Genomic DNA, 22,575 nt, shown 5'->3' with positions numbered 1-22,575 from the left:
GTGTTGCTCCTTCAGAAGATGGTTAAAATCACCTCACTAAACTTGTAACAGTTGGTAACTTTCTAAGGGTCACATATACACTGTGCCAGGAAGGATTAAAAAATTAAAGCAGATGCAAGGACATGGTAAATTTCCCATGATTCTTTCGAGTTCTGATTCATGATATCATTGATGTGTGAACTTTTGAGTTTGGCATTGTAGTGGTTTAGAACCAAACCCAGTAGGCTGCTTTTGCTCAGGCTCACTTGGAGTTCAGTGTTTGCCTATAAAATGTCACAATAAACCATGAACCCCACCTGCTTTTCAGTTTCTTCAGCCTCTACTAAGACTTAGGATTCAAATTTAATTTAGAAGGGCATCTTGAAGACAAGGGAAAGTTGTTCTAAGGGCTTGCAACTTTCCTTCCATTAAGTAGACAACTGAATTGTGGGAAATGGGCAAAAGCTAGCTTGTTTATACTTTATTGTGATCATTTTTACAAGGCAGCTGATCACTATGCTTTACTTTTTGGAATGCAAGAAGTGTCACTTAGGGCCCTGCTACACATTCAAATTTAAGTGGATAGAAACCAAATATAGAGTTGTTACACAAGCACTGTCTTTATAGCTGGTTGACTCTTTTATAGCTGGATAGTCATTGTTATTATGTGATAATTACTGTGCATGTGTGGCTGGTCTTAATTTACTGTGTGATTAACCAGCTAATTGTGTGATAATTACTTTGCACTTGTGGCTGGTCTAAATTTATTGTGCAATTAATCAGTTAACTCCACAATATATGTAATGTGTAGCAGTAGCCTTAGATTGGGGATTGGTGTAAACATTTCATAGAGTCATAGAGAAGTAGTGCTGGAAAGGACCTCCAGAGGTCATTTAGTCCACCCCCCTGCCTGAAGCGCAATCATCCCTATCCAAACCATTCCTTGCAACCATAATCTAAACTCTATATAAGGGTACCCTCAATGCTGACACAATATAGACCTAACACTCTAACCTGCCACAGGTAAAGCAGGGGAATTACAGCAGCCAATGTCCTGCTTCTATAAAACGTTGTCAATATACACGGAAGAAGGGCCAAGTACAGGGCCATGCCCCCTGGTACAGAGAAAGGCAAAAACTCCCACAGTCCATACCAATGACCATGGGGTAAAATTCCTTCCTGACTCCAAATATGGTCATCTGGGCCTGAGCAGAGCACAAGACCCTCTAACCTAGGAGTGGGCAAAAATGCCACCCATCAGGTCATTCCATCCAGCCCATGGGTCCCCTAAAAAATTTAGAAAATTAATATATATTTGCCCCTGACTGCCTGTCATGCCGCCCTCGATGGCTTGCCAAAACTCAGTAAGCAGCCCTCTGCCCAAAATAATTGCCTGCCCCTGCTCTAACCAGGAACCTCTGGCTTTGTTCTTAGCAAGAGGATTGGCACACCCTAATTGAAGTCCCCAGCTTTAGCTATAGCCAGCACCCAGTGTCTCTGGGGAAGCTTAAAAACACCATTACACATATAAGCAGAAAAAAGGGGAGGTAGTGGGGTGGAAGCAACCAGCACATAGCCCTAAACACAAAAAAAGGAAAAGTGTCTTCATATACTTTAAGAAAAGGACATTATTTCAGATCTTTTTCATAGACCATAGAATTTAATGTCCCTTCCAGTCCTATAAAGGTAATCTAATCTAACCCTGTGCACAGAGATTGGATGTGCTATTCCTGAACCATTCCAAACAGATGCCTCTTGAAAGCCCCTGCTGAAGGAGATTCCACAACTTGCTGTAACTTTCAGAGGCAACTTATTCCCATGTCCTACAAGCCTTACAGTTAAATAGGAAAGAGATTTTTCTTAATGAAATATTCCTTACAGGAGGACAGTGAAAGTCTAGAGTTGCACAGAGCTCATGATGAGTGAGACATAATTTCTAAAATGCAGCTGCTAACCCTGTATTTTCAAGTTCTTCCATTTATCATTGAAAAAAAATAAACTTACCTTAGTTCTTAATTGAACCAGATGACCAGTAAAACCTTGACCAGTAAAATGCTTTTTTAGATGTAAGATGAGAAATTAAGTACCATACCTCCTACCAAATAAGATTCTCGCAACTGAAATAAATAGATATAGCTCTGTAAAACTATCTGCATTAGTATATGTCATTACAGCCACTGAATATTCTGCACGAAATGTACATAATATTTTCTATATGATTTCTCCAGGAATACAGTTTAAAAATGTGCATAGCTGTTTGGGTGAGCATTTATTATAGTTTCATAGTTGTTAGGGTTGGAAGGGACCTATTAGATCATCGAGTCCAACCCCCCTGCCCTGGGCAGGTCATCGAGTCCGACCCCCTGCCTGGGCAGGAAAGAGTGCTGGGGTAAGATGACCCCAGCCAGATGTTTGTCCAATCTTGTTTTAAACACTTCCAAGGAAGGGGACAGCACCACCTCCCTTGGAAGCTTATTCCATATTTTAGCGACCCTTACTGTAAATAATTTTTTCCTGATGTCTAATCTAAAATTGCTCTCTTCCAGTTTGTGGCCATTGTTTCTAGTTACCCCAACAGGCCCCTGGGTAAACACTGTATCCCCTATTTCTTGTTGTCCCCCCTGATGAGTTTGTAGGCAGCCATGAAATCACCTCTCAGCCTCCTCCTGTGGATGCTGAAGAGGTTCAGATCTCCCAATCAGTCCACATAGGGTTTTTTGTGTAGGCCTTTAACCAGATGAGTGGCCCTCCTCTGAACCCTCTCCAGGCCATACACATCCCTTCTGAAGTGCAGTTCCCAAAAAGGGACATAGTACTCCAGCTGTGGCCTGACCGGTGCCACATAGAGGGGAAGTATCACCTCCCTAGACCTGTTTGCGATGCCCCTACTTATGTAAGAAAGGGTGCGGCTAGCTTTACTTATTACCTCATCACACTGGTGACTCGTGTTCATTTTGGAGTCGACTACGACTCCGAGATCCCTTTCCGTAGTTGTGCTACTTAGAATGGTCCCTCCCAGGCTGTAGGAGTGTTGATGATTCTTCCTCCCCAGGTGCAACACATGACACTTGTCCATGCTAAACTGCATCCTATTCTGTTCAGCCCATTTCCCCAGTCTGCCAAATCAACTTGGATTCGCTCCCTGCCATCTGGTTTGTGTACCTCTCCCCATAGTTTGGTGTCATCAGCAAACTTGGACAGGGTGCTTTCTACTCCCTCGTCCAAGTCATTAATGATATTGAATAGTACCGGTCCCAGGACAGAGCCTTGGGGGACTCCGCTGCCCATGTTACTCCAGGTAGAAACTGGCCCGTCCACCACCACTCTCTGGGTGTGTCCCGTAAGCCATTTTTCTACCCACCGGACTGTGTAATAATCTACATTGCAACTGTTTAGTTTATTTATAAGAATTGGGTGTGACACTGTGTCGAAGGACTTCTTGAAATCTAAGTAAATCACATCTACCTCTATTCCTTCATCCAAGCATTTTGTGACTCGGTCATAAAATGAGACCAGGTTAGTCAGGCAGGATCTGCCTGCTATGAACCCATGCTGATTGCCTCTTAGCCTCATTTTACCTGCTGGTCCCCTACAAATGTGATCCTTAACAATTTTCTCAAAGGTCTTGCCAAGAATAGAGGTGAGACTAACCGGCTTATAGTTACCCAGTTCCTTCTTCCTCCCCTTCTCGAAAATAGCGACCACATTAGCCCTTTTCCAGTCCTCTGGGACCTGTCCTGAGCACCACGAGTGCTCAAACAGTTGTGCTAGCGGCTCTGCTATGACACTAGCTAATTCCCTAAGTACCCTAGGATGAAGATCATCAGGACCTGTTGACTTAAATACATTCAACCCCTCCAGGTGTTCCTTTACTATGTCAGCACAAACAGTTGGTGGGCTGGTAGCTATACTGGGCTTACCTAAGGTCCCAATGGGATGCATATTTGTATTTTTGTCCAAGAATACAGATGCAAAGAAATCACTTAGAAGTTACCAGTTGTCCTAGTTCATCCTGAAGGGGCCCTAAATTATCCTGCACCTTCTTTTTGCTTCCTATGTACTTAAAGAATGCCTTTTTGTTATCCTTGACTTTTGCTGCCAGCCTAAGCTCCATTTTGGCTTTGGGTCTCCTCACCGTTTCCCTGCAAGCTTGAGCCAAGCAGGTATACTCCTTGGTGGCAGCCCCCTGCTTTCACAGGCTGTAGGCCTCTTTTTTTCCCTCCAGGTTCTCCTGGATTTCCCTGCTCCACCAAGAGGGTTTATTTGCTTTTTTACCCGCTTTTATGTGTACTGGGATGGTCCTTTTCTTTGCCTGCAGGATTAGTCCCTTCCTGGGCTCCCATGTCCCCAAGGCTTTTACCAGTCAGTCCCTCCCTAACTAATCTCCTGAGCTTGTTGAAGTTGGCCGTCCTGAAGTCTAGCACTTCTGCCCTGCTAGTTATTTTCTCCACCTTTCTCCAGATAGTGAAACCTATCAATAGGTGGTCACTATCCCCTAGGTTACCTTGCACCTGCAGATCCCCCACCAAGTCATCGTCTGTGGCCAGTACCAAGTTTAGTAAGGAATTTCTCCTAGTGGGAATGTGTATCTCCTGTGATAGGTGAAGGTCCTGCAAGGAGGTTAGAAACTTTCGTGAATGGGCAGACCTGGCTGCCTGTTTTTCCCAGTAGATGTCTGGGAAGTTAAAGTCACCCATGACTACCAGTTCCTTTGAATGTGCTGCCTCTGAGAGCTGTCTTGAGAATTCTAGATCTAACTCATCCCCCTGGTGTGGGGGTCTGTAGTAGACCCCCACTACCAAGTCCCTTTCACCCCAACCCCCCTGTAACCTGACCCATAGTGCCTCAATTTGCCCTTCCTCTTGTCCCAACTTAACTACAGAAGATGTATACTGCTCCTTAACATAGAGAGCAATGCCCCCCCTTTTTTCCCTACTCTGTCCTGCCTGTACAGCCTATAGCCCTCACTGTTCACTGCCCAGTCATGGGTAGGATCCCACCAAGTTTCTGTTAGCCCAACCAGGTCGAATTCTTTGTTTTCAAGCAGGAGTGCAAGTTCCTCCTGCTTGTTCCCCATGCTCCTAGCATCAGTATAGCGGCATCTAAGACCCCCCCAGTGGGTGCCCTTCCTACTTGCCCATTCTGATTCTTAGTGGTACTTACCTGGACTATTTACTACCTGGACTAATTTACCATAATAAAAAAACAACAACACTTTAGTAGTGTAGTGGGACGTTCCACACTTTTATCTTTTTCATAATACATCTTCATAGACTTCATAGACATTAGGGCTGGAAGGGACCTCGGAATATCATCGAGTCCAGCCCCCCGCCTGAAGGCAGGAAGTCAGCTGTTGTCATAGGATCCCAGCAAGATAAGCATCCAATTTACTCTTGAAGGTGTTCAATGTAGGTGCTTAAACCACCTCCGATGGCAGGCTATTCTAGACCTTGGGGGTTTGGACAGTAAAGAAATTCTTCCTTATGTCCAGCCTGAAACAGTCTTGCATTAGTTTATAACCATTTGACCTAGTCATCCCTGGGGGCGCTCTGGTGATCAAACATTCCTCCAGATGCTGATGGTCGCCCCTGATAAACTTATAGGTGGCTATCAGATCACCCCTGAGCCTCGCTCAGTGCCTTGCCCCGCAGTTTTTCACTGCCCAGACAAAAGGCTTCTGACCCGACACCGGCTCATAAAATGGAAATGGGAAGGGAAACACAAGAGGAATCCTTTCACTCCTGCTCTCGGCAGAAGCTACTGGGACAAGGGGTTTGGAAAAGACAAAATCACTCAGACGCCCTGTCCACTGGGTCACGAGGTTTCAGCTGGGCCCCCTTGCTTTCGACGCTACCTTTTTTAGGCAGAATCGGGGCGGCTAGACCCAGCCTTAGTCCCAGACCTGGTCAGTGGCTCATTTTTCTAAATGCACACACACACATTTATTCAATCACTGGGAAGCCCTGTCCACTGGGTCACGAGGTTCCAGTTGGGCCCCCTTGCTTTCAAAACTGCCCTGTCAGGCAGAATTGGGGCGGCTGAACCCAACCGTAGTCTCAGACCTGGTCAGTGGCTCATATTTCTAAATACACACACATGCACATTCATTCAGTCAGCCAGACCTCCTCCCCCACACCGCCTTAGTTAATTAACGACAAGCCCGATGTGCTGTAGGATGAAGGTGCTTCATACAGTTTCTCCCTAAATAAAACGTACGTTACCAGACACAAAATGGGATCCTTTACCAGACAGAAAATTTTAGCCGGCAGTAAGGTTCAGACTGACCTGTTTTAACAAGGTTCAGATCCAGTTACCACGGCCAAGTTGGGAGCCTACAGGCAGTCCTCCTCCGAAACCCCAATAGAGATTTTGAATTAGGTCTCTTACCTCTCAAGTTTGGCGCCTCGGGGTTCGGGGGGGGGCAGTCTGCGGTCCTCCTTTCTCAGCCTGTGTTCTGGATCCGAGTCACGGCACCAGGAATTGTCGTGGAAACACATGCAGCATACTTTTGGGTCAGGTCAGCAGAAGCTTTTATTCAAAAGAAACTACAGCTGTAGGGGGGGATTCCAAAGTGACATGGATTTCCCAAGCACTTGGAAGGGGTCCCCCCCAAGAGCAAAATCAGGAGGCTTATATACTTTTTAACAGTTGCTTACAACTCACGTGATCATATAGTGAAATTAGCATGAAAAGCGGCTATAATATTACTTCATTACTTCTTTGCTGTAATCAGGAAGGAACTTATGGGGGAGGCGAGGTTAGTTCACAAACCTCCTTCTTGCACCTGGAAATCAGAGTTGTACATACTTTTTGCTATCTTCAAGGCCGCGGTGAGCGAAGCAGTTGCAGAGGAGTTACAAAGAACAAACACTTTCCCTTATCTGTTCTACTATACAGAGCCAGCAATTCTCCACAAAGCGGTTATGTCATCTTATAACTAAAATAATCAAAGTTTAAGGCATATATTTTTTCTGATTCCACAACAACAAACCCGTGCTGGCTATCCCTCAGTATACTGGCGTCGGCCAGTCTATTAAGGATGGCCTTTTTAATAAACTTTTCTAAGATCTTCCCCGGGATAGAAGTCAGGCTGATGGGCCTATAATTTGCTGAATCCACTTTCCTCCCTTTCTTGAAGATAGGCACCACATTGGCCTTCCAGTCTTCAGGCAGTACACCAGAGCGCCAGGAGTTCTCAAAGATCTCTGCCAGAGGCTGGGCTATGATGCTCGCCAGCTCCTTGAGTACCCTGGGGTGTAAATTGTCAGGGCCTGCTGACTTGAAGATATCCAGCTTCTCAAGGTGTTCCTTTACGAGGTCAGCATTGATGGAGGGCAAGGGATCTCTCTCACTTGGACCTCCCTGTCCCGTAGCAGACATGGGTGTCCCATGGGACTGATGAAAGACCGATGCAAAGTACCCATTTAATAGGTTGGCTTTATCCTGGGCGTCAGTTGTCATTGTCCCATCTTGTTCAACAGGGGTCTGATGTTGCCCTTGCTTTTCCTTCGGCTCCCCACATACCTGAAAAAGGACTTTTTATTGTCCTTGATGCTCGAGGCTAGTTAGAGTTCAGTTGCAGCCTTGGATTTCCTGGTTTGCTCCCTGCAGGACTGGACCAGTGCAGAATATTCCTCCTTGGAGGTAAATCCCATCATCCATCCTTTGTAGGCCTTACTTTTTAGCCTCAGGAGGTCTGCTAGATCCCTGGAGAGCCAGGGGGGGCTGCTGTGCCCTCTTGCTGCCTTTCATCCGAGATGGAATAGAATTAGCTTGTGCATTGAGGATCGCTCCCTTGAGGAGCAACCACTCTTCCTGAACTCCCTTCCCCCTAGAGTTGTGGTCCCTTAGGGCCTCACTGACAAGCCTCCTGAGCTTGTCAAAGTCAGCTTTCCTGAAGTCAAGGACTTAAGCGTTGCTGACTGATTTGCCAGCTTTACAGCAGATGGTGAAGGTGATCAGCTCCTGGTCGCTGTCACCCAGCTTCCCATCAATCACTAGGTTGCTGATTAGGTCATCCCCAGTAGCCAGTAGCCATCTGGAGAAAAATTATTTTATTATGGCTTTGGGATCTCCTTCCCATTATATGAAATCTGAACTTGTGTATTAGATCAACAACTGAATATGATAGCCATACTAAATCTTGGCCACTTCCTGTACACAACTCAACTAATTCTTACTGAATTGATAGTTCATTTACAAAGTTGAAGTTTCAGAGAATATGGATATTTACTTTTAAAATTTTAAAATATTTTTAGATAATGTCCCGAAATAAAATAATTAAAATGTTAATTATAAATTATTTCTACAAAATAAGGGAGGAAATGTAAAATTAAAAGATATTCAGTAAGAATAACTGAGTGTGATCCTTTTTATTCCAAGTCCTTTCCTGCCAAAAGGTTAGAAGAAAGTCAATAGTCAACATTTTGCCATAATATTATGGGTAAAAATTAACCACAAATCATTTAAAAGAGCATGCACAAAAGATTTAGAGCTTTTTTCAAGAAGGTGCCATGCAGTTTAATAAAATGGTTTCGAGCATGTCAACACTCTGCTTGACTGCAGTAAGCCTGTTCGTAGACTAAAAGCTAGGCACATGCTTACGTACTTAGCTGAATTGGGGCCAGAGTAAATGGTACTTTGTAGGTTTATGTTTTTTTCTGTACAAAACAGTATCTATTTAAATGAGAATCAATTGAATGGAAAACAATAGTGAAGCCAAGATTTTAGGTAGGAAGAACTGACTTTTAAAATGTGATACAATGAAAATTCATGAAGTTTTTCCTTTCCCTAATAATGAGTTTGGTAATAGTTCTGGTAGTAGCATATGATTTGGCTTAGAGATACAGTGTTTTGTCAGAATGCAGGAATAAGACACCAGGAAAGGAGAGAAAGAAAAAGCAACCATGGTATAATTTCTGAGACTAATTGAAAAAAAAAGTCTATTGGTATATTAAATTGGCTTAAAAACCCCTGAAATATATAAAAACAAAACAAACCCAAAATTAAATAATTCATTGTATTTATTAAATATGAATATAAAGTCCTACTTAGGGCATTGTAACAGCGGGCCTTCTTGGGGCAGAGTCAACTGTGGCCCGCCCACCTGTTTTTGGGTTAACCGCCTGCCTTCTTATCCTCCACGCCTTGTTAATTATTTAATAGATGTTAATAAGCGGGAGGCTGCCCATTCTCTGCCCCGATGCCAGGAGGCGCTTTCTGCGGCTCCTTTCCTTCCCTACCCCACAGCCCAAGCCTCATGGATGGCATCCATAGTTCTCATAATCACCGGCCCCTTGCTGGGTCCCAGAATCCTACTATTGAACCCCTCTACGATCCCTCCATTCCGGCAGCCTAATCCGCCTTCATTCTCGGCAAACATGGCTCCCTGATCTGCTATCCCCCTCACGGGTGTGGTCCCCCCCCAGGACCTTGGGCTATGAGCCCTGGCCCACCTCCAGGCCAGTCGGGACCCCAGGCCCTCAGCTCTTGGGCGTTCCTTGCAGTGGGCCCCTTGGCCCTTTGACCCTTCCAGTCCTGGCCCCAGCATTGACTAGTCGGGGGAAATATCAGGCAGGTTTGTGAGTCCATGGCCTCATACTCTTTCTCTGGGGTCCACCTTCCAGACCCTCCAAACAAGGGGTAACCCACCCAGTTGTGGGGGCTAGGGGTTAAGGTGCCCCGCCCTGCCTTTCACCGGGGTAGTAACTGGCCTGGCATTTCCTGGGGGCTCCTGTGCCACTGGGAGCCCCGCCAGGCCACCCACTCCTGGCAGGGTGCCGTTTTAGGTTGTACCCAGGACCAGGAGCCTTCTTACCATCCCCTACAGCTCCACCCTTACCTCCAGATGATATCAGCAGCCCTCCAGCCAGGTGATGTTGTCACCTGGGCCTCCAGCAGCAGAACTGCCCTGTTTATATGGGCAGCCCCAGATCCAAAATGGCTGCCCGCATCAGGCACCTGGGAGCTGCCAGTTCCAGGCCCTTAAAGTGGCAGGCACAACCAGTGCCCTGCCACAGGCATGTCGCCAGATTAATAGGTGTAGATAGAGTGAATGCCAAATGTGACAGGGCACTGTTGGTGCCTCCTGCCACTTTAAGAGCGGAGCCAAGCAGTTAGCAGGTGCTTGATTGAGACGGCCATTTTAGACCTCTGGCCACCGATATAAATAGAGCAGTTCCCTGCTGGCAGGCCAGGCAGTATGCAACATCCTGGAGGTAAGGGAGGAGCTGCAGGGGATGGTTGGAGGCTCCTGGTCCTGGCCTAAAACTGTACCCTGCTGGGAGTGAGTGGCCTGGTGGGGCTCTCAGTGGCGCAGGAGCCCCCAGGAAATGCCAGGCCAGTTACCACCTGGTGAAAGGCGGGTAGGGACACCTTAACCCTAGCCCTCACCTTTGGGTGGGTCATGTGACATCGGAGTTAGTTGGGGCCAGGCACAGCTGTGGCCACCTGAGCCCTATGGGGTGTAGGACCCTGAGGAAAGGTAGCTGGGGCCAGGCATGGATATGGCCACCTGAGCCCACCGGGGAGGGAAACCCTGTGGCGCCAGTAAGTGGGCAGTGTGGAGCCCCAGTGAGAGGGACAGAGATGAGGAGCCCTAGTGAGGGTGGCCAAGAGATGTCTTCTGATGCCTGAGGCTGCAGTTTGGGCCAGAGGCGGAGTAAGGGGGCTCAGTCTGAGAGAGGGGTGAGTCCTGACCCCCGTAATCCCTCCACCGCTGGGAGTTCGAGTGTGGGTTGAAAGTAAGAACTATAGTAGAGCACAATAATTGCTGCTCCAAAGGGGGAGTGAGAGTCCCTGTGAGACTCTGGAGCACCAGTCGTGGTGTGGGTTAAGAACGAGTGGAGACTAGGTACAGCTGCAGCCACCTGAGCCCTGTGGGGTGCACAACCCCGAGGAGAGGTAGTTGGGGCCAGGCACGGCTACGACCACCTGAGCCCCACAGGGGAGGGAAGCCCCGTAGCCCCAGTGAGGGGGCAGAAATGAGGACCCCTAGTGAGGGGGCAGGTCTGGAGCCTCAGTGAGGGGACGGAGATGTGGAGCCCCAGTGAGCGGGGTAGCGTGAGATGTAGAGCCCCAGTGAGGGGGTGGTTTCAGTGAGGGGACAGTGTGGAGTCCCAGCCCCAGAAGGAGCCAGGGCAAGCTTAGATCCGGTCAGGTAATTGACTGGCCACTACCCTGGTGAGGGTCACGGGAGAGGCCCAAAAGACGGCACGTCTGCCACACAAGGTATGAGCTAACTAAAGCCTGTGGCCTAAGAGGCCCATTCCCAGAGGGAGCAAGGCAGTACAAGTTGTTGACGTGTGAAAGAGACCCTGGGAGTGAGGGGGGAGTGTGTGAGGCCCTAGTGAGAGGAGGGTGGTATGAATGTGCATGTGTCTGTGGCTTGACAACAAGGGCTAAGCTTGGCCTGGATGTAGGCCGGGAGCATTGGGTCATCTGGATGCCATCTGCCAGGCTTGGGCTGCGGTGTAGGGGAGGAACGGAGCAACAGATAGTGTACCCTGGCCTCGAGAGAAGAATGGGCGGCCTCCCGCCTTAATAAACAACATGATTAATTAACAAGGCATGGCAGGTGAGACAGGTGGGTGGCATGCCCAAAGGCAGGTGGGGAAACTAGCACTGTGGCTAATCAGGGACCGCACTTTGCCACACTAAGTACCATATTTTCTTGCATATAATGTGTACCTTTCTCCTCAAATCAGCCTTCCCAAATTGGGATGTATGTTAAGGGGAAGCTGTTTTCTTTGCTCGAAAAGAAGCACACCTGGATTCACTGTGCGTGTCATGCAGCTGCCAAGATGGCTGCCACTAGTATGGCTCAACAAGCTGGAGGGACAGAGTATTGTGTTAACCCTCTCACAGCTGTTGCTATTGGCTGAACACTGTAGCTTATGCCTGAAACAGCAAGTGAGCTGCTGGTAGTATATTGATGAGGCTTATGATATGGCAACAGCATTTTAGTTACAGGAACATATATAAAAAACTGCTGACAGTTAAGAAGTAACAGTCTTGCTAATATCCTTAGAAGAGTCTGGGTATAATGTTGTGTGATATGGAATGAGTCGTCCTGGGAACTTGGTGTGAGTTGTCCTTGGAGCATAGAGTGTCCAGGAAGTGTGGCATCCCCAGGAAACAGTCTACTACACCAGGCAGTTCCTATTGCCTCATCAGTCTCTCCTGCAATGCCACAGTTGCGGGGCACTCAATATCACACAGTTGACCAGGACTCTGGAAAAATCTTTTCCCCCCTACATTCTGCCTTCCAAAAACAAGGCATGTGCTTTATTTGGGGGTATGCTGTATGCAAAACAATATGGTAGTAGGAAATACAAAGGAAAAGTAAAGCATTTGATGGAAAAAATAAATTAATAAAGTTTCTGGGCTTAGTCTGAATACAATATTTTAAAATAAAATACCTTGTTGTTGCTTTTCCTTATGATTTGACTACCAGAACTTGTAGTAATGATAAGACAGACCTTTCTTGTAAAAGTAAAAGATATTTTAAAATCCTGTAACATTTATAGGTTTCAAAGTTTTATGACTGTACTAAAATGTTTATTTTATATATATAAAATAAGCGTGATTTAAAAAAAGGAATGTTGCTTGCCATAAAAGTGAGTTTTTCTCTGTCAGCATCATCTAGCAAGAAGCTTTGGAAATTAATATTGGGCTATTTTACTAATTTCATTATTTTCATTTCTAGTTACTCAGACATTCTGATTGAGAGAGAAGTGTTAATGCAGAAGTATATTCATCTAGTTCAGATTGTAGAAACTGAAAAGATTGCAGCCAATCAGCTTCGACATCAACTTGAAGATCAAGACACGGAAATTGAAAGACTTAAATCTGAGGTATTTGCTAAAATTAGCATGTAATTGCAAATTGATATGTCATTGATTTAATAGAGTTTGATTTCTGTATTACTATTATTGCATGTTGTATTGCTGCACTTTTTATGGAAATATAGCAGTAAGGTAAAGAGCCAGTAGTCATCTTGAAAGCACTAGGTCCAAAATTTTCTTTTTTAAAGTACTTAGCCCCTTAGGTCCTAAAGGCCCCGGTCCCTCCAGAGGCAGGGACAGAAGGCAGAAGTCGAAGGTAATAGGGGGAGTCTGGAGACACTGGTAGCGGCAACAGCAGCCAGAACAATGAGGGGACTGGTGGTTGGGTGGGAGCTCTCAGATGACAGATATTAACACCCTCTGAGCTACAAGTTGGACAGCCCTTATATAGTTTATTAGACTGCTGTATCAGCAGAAATTTTTTAAAGACTTGTCATCTTATGTTTTGGATTCTGTTACTCATATTTCTTGATGTTTCTCTTAACAAAACATTGTTGGGTCCTCAGAACATTCTTTTTGGTTCGATATCATATGTTATCCCAGAACTGCACTTTGCATAGAGGACAATATTTGATTATAATGGAGTAGTTACTGTGATTGATTATATAAGGGGGTAGTTACTGTAATTTCAAAATGATCCTGAGCTAGCAAGTTGTAGAAAATAAATACATCTTAATACTGGCTGAATCAGGAGCAACATTTTTAAGAGAAGGGTATGTCCAGGTCTCCTTGACCAGAAGGAAGCTTATGTTGTGAAATCATAAAAAGTTTCTAGAAGGGCCTCTGAAGAGAAAAAAGGCCCTACTTTAAATGCTATAATGGAATGCATTTCAAAATCTTGACACGCACATAAATAGAATATGTTCCTTTTTCAGATTGTAGCTCTCAATAAAACCAAGGAACGAATGCGGCCATATCAAAGCAACCAGGAAGACGAAGATCCAGATATAAAAAAAATTAAAAAGGTAGACTGCAATATACTCTGCTTGGAGAGCCCAGTGCATGTCTTATTTCTGCACGCAGTATACAACTTTTGGAAGACCAGAAAGCAGTTTGATGCCAGTTATTAACTTGATCTTTTTGGTAGCAGTTGCTTCAGGATACTATGAATGGCATTCAGCGGGGTACCAATCCAATTTTCATTTAAATATATAACATGCAGATACTCTGGTTTTACTACTCTTGATTATGGATAAAGATAACCATGCTCTAAAAATGTGCCTGTATGTGTTGCATACATATTTTGCAGACCCACACACACAATAGTTTTATAGCTTCAGAGTTGGGGGCCAGAATGGACCTCACAGATCATCAGGTCCAGCCCCCATGCACTTGGGCAGGAAAGACTGTTGGGGTCAGATGACCCTAGCAAGATGGGCATCAAAATGCTTTGTAAAGATTGCCAGGGTGGGTGACTGTACCACCCTTGGCACTTGGCTTGTGAAGAAGCTTTATGTCTAGCCTATAGAGAGGGAGGATGACATCCTTAGCCTTGCTTGAGATGCCTTAGTAGATGTATGCGAGTGTTTGATTAGTTCTGCCATGTACGGCATCTCTGGAACTTATGTTCTTGAAAAAGTCATCAGTCTATTTATGTCCCATCCCCAGAACATGAAATTATTTGTGTTATTACTTTGTGCTTAGGTTTTCACTTGCCTCTTCTTGTTGAAGTGTTCCAGGTTGCGTTCTGGAACACTGTATCTGGACTTAATCTGTATAACAGAGGGCCTTCCCCGCCCTCCTGTTTCTAGGCTAACCCCCTGCCTCTCTGATCTGCCATGCCTTGTTGTTTAATAATTGGTGTCTTAATTAGGCAGGAGGCTGCCCTTTGATGGCCCTGTTCTCCTGGGCCTATGTATGCAGCTCCAACCACCCTGTACTGCATCCCAAGCCTTGCAGATGATGTTCTCTCACACCACGACTGGTACTCCTGGGTCTCACAGGGACTCTCACTCCCTCCCTGGAGCAGCAGGTTATTGTGCTCTCCCTTGCTGTAATTTTTGACCCACGCTCGGCCTCCTCTCAGTAGAGGACTTACCAGGGTCAGGATTCACCCCTATCTTCCTGTCTGAGCCCCCGCTATTTGGCTTCAGGCCCAACAACAGCCTCAGGCATCCAAAAACATACCTTGTCCTACTCCCCACACATGGGGTTTCTACTATGCTCACTCTAGGGCCTCTACACTACGCCCCATCCTGGGGTCTTCCCATCACCCTCACACTCAACTACTCATAGGGCTGGCCCTTGTGCTACCCTTCAGGTTTACTCCCAGTTCGGCCCTACTTGGCCCCCCTCACGCAGTCCTTCAAGCCTACTCCCATTCAACCCTACTCTGTGTGGTACCACCTACATCCCTGCCCACTCAGGGACTTAACAACTGCCCTTTCTCTCCAGGGCCACACAGCTATCCCCAACCAGGGGCCTCTGAGATCTTCTTCCCCTGCTGGCTCAGGAGACTGCAGCTGTTCCTGGCCCCACTCCTCTCCTGGGGTCTTCCATCCCCTAGGTCTCAGGTGGTGGTAGCCATGCCTGACCCTCATACCCACCCAATTGTGGGGGCTAGGGGTAAAGGTGCCCCAACCCACCTTTTACTGGGGTGGTAACTGGTCTGGCACTTCCTGGGGGCTCCCATGCCACCAGGAAACCCGCCAGGCCACCCATCCCCAGCAGGGTGCAGTTTTAGATCATGCCCAGGACCAAGAGCCTCCTAGTCATCCTCATAAGCTCTTGCCCTTACCTCCACGTGTTCCTGCTGCAGCTCAGCCAGGCAATGTTTCCACCTGGGCTGGCAGCAGCAAACTGCAGCCTTTATATACCTGGTTCTCAAAATGGCTGCCACCATTGGGCACCTGCTAGCTACCTGACTCTGCCCTTAAAGTGACAGGCACCCAAAGGTGCACTGCCAAAATTTGCTAAATGAACAGGAATTTGTAATGAAACTTCGAATATGAAGACTGATGCTTCTCTGTTGTCAGGCCATACAGTTACTCAATAAGTACACATCTTCTCAGTTGTGTTGTATTGGCAGCAACTCTAGCAGTGGCTTTGACAAGGTTAAAAGTTAGCTGTGGCACTTACAATGAGATAGTAAGTGATTACTGAGGCGTAATCTCTATTCCTTCTGCCTGCAGCAGGGAGTCCAGCACAGTGTCAACCCCTGGCAGCTATTCCAGCATCCCCATGCCTCCATTCTGGAGTGGAAATTAGCCTCCTTGCTTAAAACATGTACTCCGATTTTGGATGCCCAGAATTTGGGGAAAGGGTGCACGTGGTATGCAAGTAAATATGGTAATTCTAATTCACTTTTAACTTGGCTGCATACTGCACTTCAGGAGAGACTTGCCATGTCCTAGAAATACCTTTTAAGAATAGCAAAAGCTTCCTTCTTCTTGGGCAGTAGTCTGTCAGCATAGATCTATGGCAGCGGGTGGTTGCCAGCTATTTATATGTATACACGATACATGTGGTGCTATACAGGCATATGAAACAAAGCATCTTATTTTATTGGAATTACTCCAGATTTATGCTAGTGATCCTGAATCAAAATCTGCCCTAGGTTGCCTTTCCTAAGAAGAATACAATGTAACTTAAAAGAATAACAAGCTGGAAAATGACCAGGGAGAGTGAGGGGGAAAGTGGGATGGGACTGAAAGAAGAGGAAGAGGCAGTTGTATTGATGGGAAGAACATATACAAGGACACAGCATCTGAGCATATGCTAACAGATACCATTGTATGTGTGTAATGCTTTTTCAATCTATTTTCTGATAACAGATTTTACTAAATAACTAGGTTTTTTTTCTTTAATGAATGAATATCTTTTCAGAATTAATTTGCAAAGCAATTATAGAGTAATAAAGCAGTAAAGAATGCCAGCCCTTCTTGGCAACTAACAAGGAAGCTAGGCCTTGGCAGTTAACATGGGAACTTGCAGAGCTTTTATTTATATATATATATACATATATATAAAAAATGTATGTGTATATGTATACATTTACTTATTTAAATGAAGACATTTGTCATACCAAGGGCTCTTGCCATGACATTAAAAACCAATTTAATTTATTTGTTGATACATTTCTGTAAGTGCTTTTCAATTCTGTCTTTGTTTTCTGTTTTGGCCATTTTAGGTTCAGAGCTTTATGCGAGGCTGGTTGTGCAGAAGAAAATGGAAGACTATTGTCCAAGATTATATTTGCTCTCCCCATGCAGAGAGCATGAGAAAGAGAAATCAGATAGTTTTTAACATGGTCGAAGCTGAATCTGAATATGTGCATCAACTTTATGTTCTTGTGAACTGTTTTCTCAGGCCGTTAAGAATGGCAGCAAGTTCGAAGAAACCACCTATTAGTCACGATGATGTTAGTAGCATTTTCCTCAACAGGTATTTGATTTTTGTCCACTTCACCCCATTGCAGTCTAATTTACAGTAGCAAAGCGGTGAGCTATGTGGTGGGCCTGCACTGAGCCACCTGCCTCACTGAGCCTGACCACCTTCCAGGCTCTGAGTGCATCCCTGGAGGCGCCTCACACCTGGCCGACCCCCTTCCTGGAGCACACCCGCAAGCCTGGGGGTAATGCCGCGACCACCCAGGGTCTGAACTGATTTTGGCCCTGTGCCCCCTGGGAAACACAGGCCTTGTAGTCCTTGACCCACTGCAAGAATTTGGGGTACTTCCTGTAGTCTGAAGCACAAATAGTGGTCTCCCTTAATCAACCAAAGCAAGGGGACCCCAAAGCATAATCTAGACCGTCTCCCAATAAGTCTCCCATGTTAGGTACAGAGGAGAACTTTACTGGTTACAAGGAGTAGGTCTGGAATAGTGTACAGGTAGAGCAATATCAGAGAAATCCCTTAGAGCAAACAGTGGCATGACAGCCTTTGATTATGCATCTGTGTTACTGCAAGCTATGTATCTAGTTAGATCTCAAGTAGCTTACTCATAAGTATCATCCAGAGGCAGGTGGAGATTCCCTCTGGAAGCAAGCAGATCACTGAACATGAGTTTCAAGAGAGAGAGTGAGTTTCAGATGGTGCAGCTTCTCTGAGAGTTCTCATCATGGCTGCTACCCTGCCTCCTGGGCAGTCCTTAACTTATATAGACCTTATGACCTCATTTACCTGATTCAATTAAGGCCAGCAGCTGTTGGCTGCCAAGCAACCAATTTGAAATGCATCACTGGTTGCCAGGTGGACTGGCAGGGGCTCTAGCACCCTCCTAGTCATGATGACATTGCTTAGAACAATAGGGAGTTTAAGCCCCCACCCAGGTGTCTGAGGTCAGTAACGTAGGCAGAGGGAGCAGGTTTCCCCCTCCCTCAGATCCAGCTCAGGTTACAACTCAGGGTTACCTGTAGCTGATGAGGCCAAGGGTGTCTGCCTTCTACAGTAACCATGGTAACCAAATTGTCAGGTAGGTCATCATCCTGATAGCAGAGTTTGGGGAGAGACAGAGATAGCATTCTGCCACAAGCTATATTAAGCTTCCATCCCTTTAGTGTTGTAATGAACTGTATTTCCTGGGATGTAAAGCAAAACAAAATCTGGCATACAGTTTCAGGTTATACCTCTTAGTCAGCTTTGTGATTTTACATTCTGTTTTTTGATCTGCTAAAAGAGGAAAAGGCAATCCAGTCATCTGATTCAGTTGTCAGATACTTTCTTTCCTCTTTTTCCAGTGTTCTTGACAAAGCAATAAAGGTCTTAATGGCTTCATGTGATAGATTCTAAAGATGGCATATCCTGCCTGAGAACACTCCGTGTTTCTTGCCTGACTCTCCAGGTCATTTATTTCTGTAGGGAAGAAAGTTTTTTTTGCGACAGTCATGGTATTTGAGTTGTGTATATCATCCTGTTTACTAATACTATGGCAATAAGCATGGGTGACTGGTGCCTCCTGAGTGTGTGTGTGTGTGTGGGGGGGGGGGGGGTGCCCCCCCCCCCCAAAGCGGCCAGTCAGCGGCTGGCGGGGAGTCCTCCTGCGGACAATTGTGCCAATCATGGCCAATCATGCTAACTCAGAAGTGGCAGCAGTGTTCCACTGGCACTTCTGTGTGGGCATGATTGGGTGCGGGAGGACCGCAGGGATCGCTTCTTCTGGTGCCCTTACTCCTTAGCCAGTGGTCTCGGGGGCACCAGCGCTCTCACCTGCCCCCTGCCCAGAAATGCTGACTATCAGGGGGTGCACCAGTGCTCTCAGGGGGTGCACGTGCACCCCTGTGCACCGCCTACGCGTCACCACTGGCAATAAGTTCAATAAAATATGGACAAGTAGGCAGAAACTGAAACAGAAATGGAGTTGAGTTGAGTGAATGCTACCTCCTAAATCCTTTGGGTAAAGGACTTACTTCTTTCTTCAAACTTAATCAGGGGACAAGTAGTATTACCCATTCTTGCCTGTTTCACCCTTTCACAGTTTCCTGTCAAGATGCAATCACACTATTACAGTACTGATCTAAAACACTATATTGCCATCATGCTCTCTGGGTTGGGCGGGGCTTTTTGCTCCCCAGCAGAGCTGGCCCCTCCCCTCTGCTCCCTGGCTGGAACTCCACAGAGACTGCAGGCATCTGCCTGGCTTCCCCATGTTCCCTCTGTCCCCTCCCCATGCCCTGCTAAACAGGGATTGCCCTGTCTCCTCTGCATTACCCAAACACCTCTCAGCATTAGCTAGCAGACCATATGCTGGCTGTGGTCCATGCTGTGGCAGATGGAACAAAGACAGAATCAACAGGTAGCTGGCAATGTCCCTCTTTTGTTTTCTTAATGGGGTGATGAACACTGAGTTAGGGGTGATAAACACTGTGTTATCTATTCCCTGCTGGGCTGGCCAGAACAGGGGGGCAGGAGACCCCTAATCAGAGCATCCTGCCAGGGCCGGGCCATGGCCCCCCTCAGCTCAGCATTGTGGAAGGGAAGGGGGGACTGCTGTAGTGCCCCCCACACCTCTCCCCGGCTTCTAGACTGAGTCACTGCAGGCATGTGCCTGCGTTTCTGGGGTGTTTGTGCAGTTACAAACTGATTCAGCCTAGCCAGGTTAGACTAATCTGGAAAGACTGAATCAATTTAGGCTCAGTCTTTTTGAATGTCTGTCCCTAACCTGTAAGAGGAAGAACAGTTTTAAAGCACATATCTAAGAGAAAAGTGATAAGGTATGCTTCAGCTGTATAGACAATAAAACCTAGCATAAAGTTGAGTGTGGCTTTCTGCATCTTACTGCTATGCTGAAATTATGTTATTATTATTAAATAATATGGGAATTTGGAGTAAGTGGAGCAATTCTTGGCCAAAGTATTGCAAATCAACTAGTATGTGAGTAAGAAGAGAGAGAAAGGTCAATTCCTTAGCCTCTGCCAGGAGCCCCCCATGAAAATAGTGGCTGTGTGTTAAATTTCTCTGCCAGGAGCCCCCCATGAAAATAGTGGCTGGGTGTTAAATTTGATATTTAATAAGCACCATTATTAAAAGAACTGAATCCTTAGTTACATGATCTACTGTGAGTTTTTAAACTATTACATCAAATTATAGTTGAATAAAAAAGTTGTATTTTAGTCATTAAAAACTGAAACAATATATGGAAATAGAAATGTTGACTTCTGTAATGCAAGTGTTATAAAAGAATAGCTCAATGCACAAAGTACAAAATGTTCTAATAATTAGGAAGGGGTGTTCTTCAGTGAATTGTTAATGGGAAAATAAGGTATGAATTTTTTAACACTTGTTTTTCAGCGAAACTATAATGTTTCTTCATGAAATATTTCATCAAGGATTAAAAGCAAGAATAGCAAATTGGCCTACATTAATTTTAGGTAAGTTATTACTACTTTAGCTCAGATGATAAGACTGCCATAGTATGTTTTACCATCACAGTGACTTTTCAAATTAAATTGTCTTTTTGTGCACTAGACATTTATAGAATGAAACCATCCAATTTTATGTTAAATTGGAAAAATTATGGGTGTTACTTTGTGGTCATTCTTTTTGAGGAATAATGGCACCCTATTAATACTGGCATTGACTCTTTGCAGTCAGTTTCTGCTACAAGAGCCAATATTTAATTGTGATAGAATTTTCCAGTATTATTCTGCAGCTATTTTAGGGTCAAAATAGTGATTTTTTTTTCTTTTTTTTGTCACAAAAGGGGAAATAAATGTTGTAGATATAATGGAATCAGAGCTGATGATAGTAATTTCACTTCAGCTTCTATCACTTTATATTTTGGGATACATGGAATGTCCAGTGAATTTGTCAAGGGAGGAATACTTAGAAAATCATTTTCTTGATTCTTTCTAGCTGATTTATTTGATATTCTACTGCCAATGCTGAACATTTATCAAGAATTTGTTCGGAATCATCAGTACAGTCTACAAGTACTGGCAAACTGTAAGCAAAACAGAGATTTTGACAAACTCTTGAAGCAATATGAAGCTAACCCAGCATGTGAAGGAAGAATGCTGGAAACATTCCTTACTTATCCCATGTTTCAGGTAATCTCTATTCATTTTGCGGTTCTGTTTTTTTTTTAAAGTCCAGTTGAATCATTTTGTGTTACAAAAATTAACAATTTCTGAAAATAGTTTCTTTATTAAATTGGTAATGTATACGTTAATTTAGTCTTTCACTTATCTCATGATGTTACGAATACTGCCTGTAATGTTATGGAATTGTATTCTCCAAACACACTTGTTTCATTTTATAGTAAAGATCTTGCATGCATATATATATATATATATATATACAGGAATCCACACACGAGGACTTATGTATATAAATAAATAAAAACCAAGAAGCCTATTTTTTACCTTGAACAGCTCTAGCAGTCTAAAACTGTCCATAAGGAACTGTATACTGTGTGTAAGTTAGATCAGCCCCAAATCTAGTACATGAACCAGGCACATAATCAAGAAGCAGTCCTGCTCCTCAATGACTCTGTTGAGTTCAGTGAAGGATGTACTCCTCCCTCCAGCCACCCATAGGGGTTTCCATTTAGGCCTGCTGGCTAGCCTGCCTTCCTCCCTTCTTGGCAGCCTAGCCCAGCTGCTTGTAGCTCTTTGCTTTTGGGCTGCCTAGATGTCTGCTCCCTGGTTAGCTTACTTTGCAGCTAGCCCTAGGACAGTCTCTCCTACCCTGTTGTTACTGAGCTGCCTGCTTTTTGGCAGCTATCTCTAACAGCTAGCTTTCTTCCTAGCTGCCCAGCTGCTGGCCCCAACACAGCAAGCTACAGAAAGCTCACTAGACTAAGTGAGCAGGCAAAACAATGGCAGATGAATGTCAATATTAAAAGGTGCTAGGTAATTCATGTTGGGAAAAATAACTTATGTACACAATGCTGGGCTGCTGTTACAACTCAGGAAAGACACCTTGGATTCATTGTAGATAGTTCTCTAAAACATTAGCTTAGTGTCCAGTAGGGACCCAAAACCCAATAAAATGCTGGCCATCATTAAGAAGGAAATGGAAAACAAAACGGAGAACATCAAATCCATCCATCTTGAAAACTGTGTGCAGTTCTGGTCCTCACATCTCAAAAAAGATGTATTAGAACTAGAGAAAATATAGAGAAAGGCAGCGAAAATGATCAGGGGCATGGAGCAGTTGTCATACCAAGAGAGACTAAAAAGGCTTCAAAGTGCAGAGGAGAAGGCTGAGGGGAGATATATTAGAGGTCTATACAATCATGAAGGGGCTGAAGTGAGCGAACAGGGAACTTGTTCACTAAGTCCCAGAATACTAGAACTAGGGGGGGTCCTGC

The 22,575-nt window shown here is 45.1% G+C and overlaps 1 protein-coding gene across 1 annotated transcript in view; it reads left to right on the top strand.

Moving 5' to 3' along the window:
* The window catches only part of RASGRF2 (Ras protein specific guanine nucleotide releasing factor 2), a 213,336-nt gene that overhangs the window by 10,915 nt on the left and 179,846 nt on the right, over nucleotides 1-22,575 (top strand). Inside the window, exons 3-7 of the mRNA XM_025214753.1 lie at nucleotides 12,686-12,833; nucleotides 13,700-13,789; nucleotides 16,954-17,207; nucleotides 20,553-20,632; nucleotides 21,117-21,310. Coding sequence (XP_025070538.1) covers nucleotides 12,686-12,833; nucleotides 13,700-13,789; nucleotides 16,954-17,207; nucleotides 20,553-20,632; nucleotides 21,117-21,310 — 766 coding nt within the window. The remainder of the gene's footprint in view (nucleotides 1-12,685; nucleotides 12,834-13,699; nucleotides 13,790-16,953; nucleotides 17,208-20,552; nucleotides 20,633-21,116; nucleotides 21,311-22,575) is intronic.

Source organism: Alligator sinensis, unplaced genomic scaffold (genome assembly GCF_000455745.1).
Source record: "Alligator sinensis unplaced genomic scaffold, ASM45574v1 scaffold541_1, whole genome shotgun sequence".
Classification (NCBI taxonomy): Eukaryota; Metazoa; Chordata; order Crocodylia; family Alligatoridae; genus Alligator; species Alligator sinensis.
This window is presented reverse-complemented; position numbering and strand designations above follow the sequence as displayed.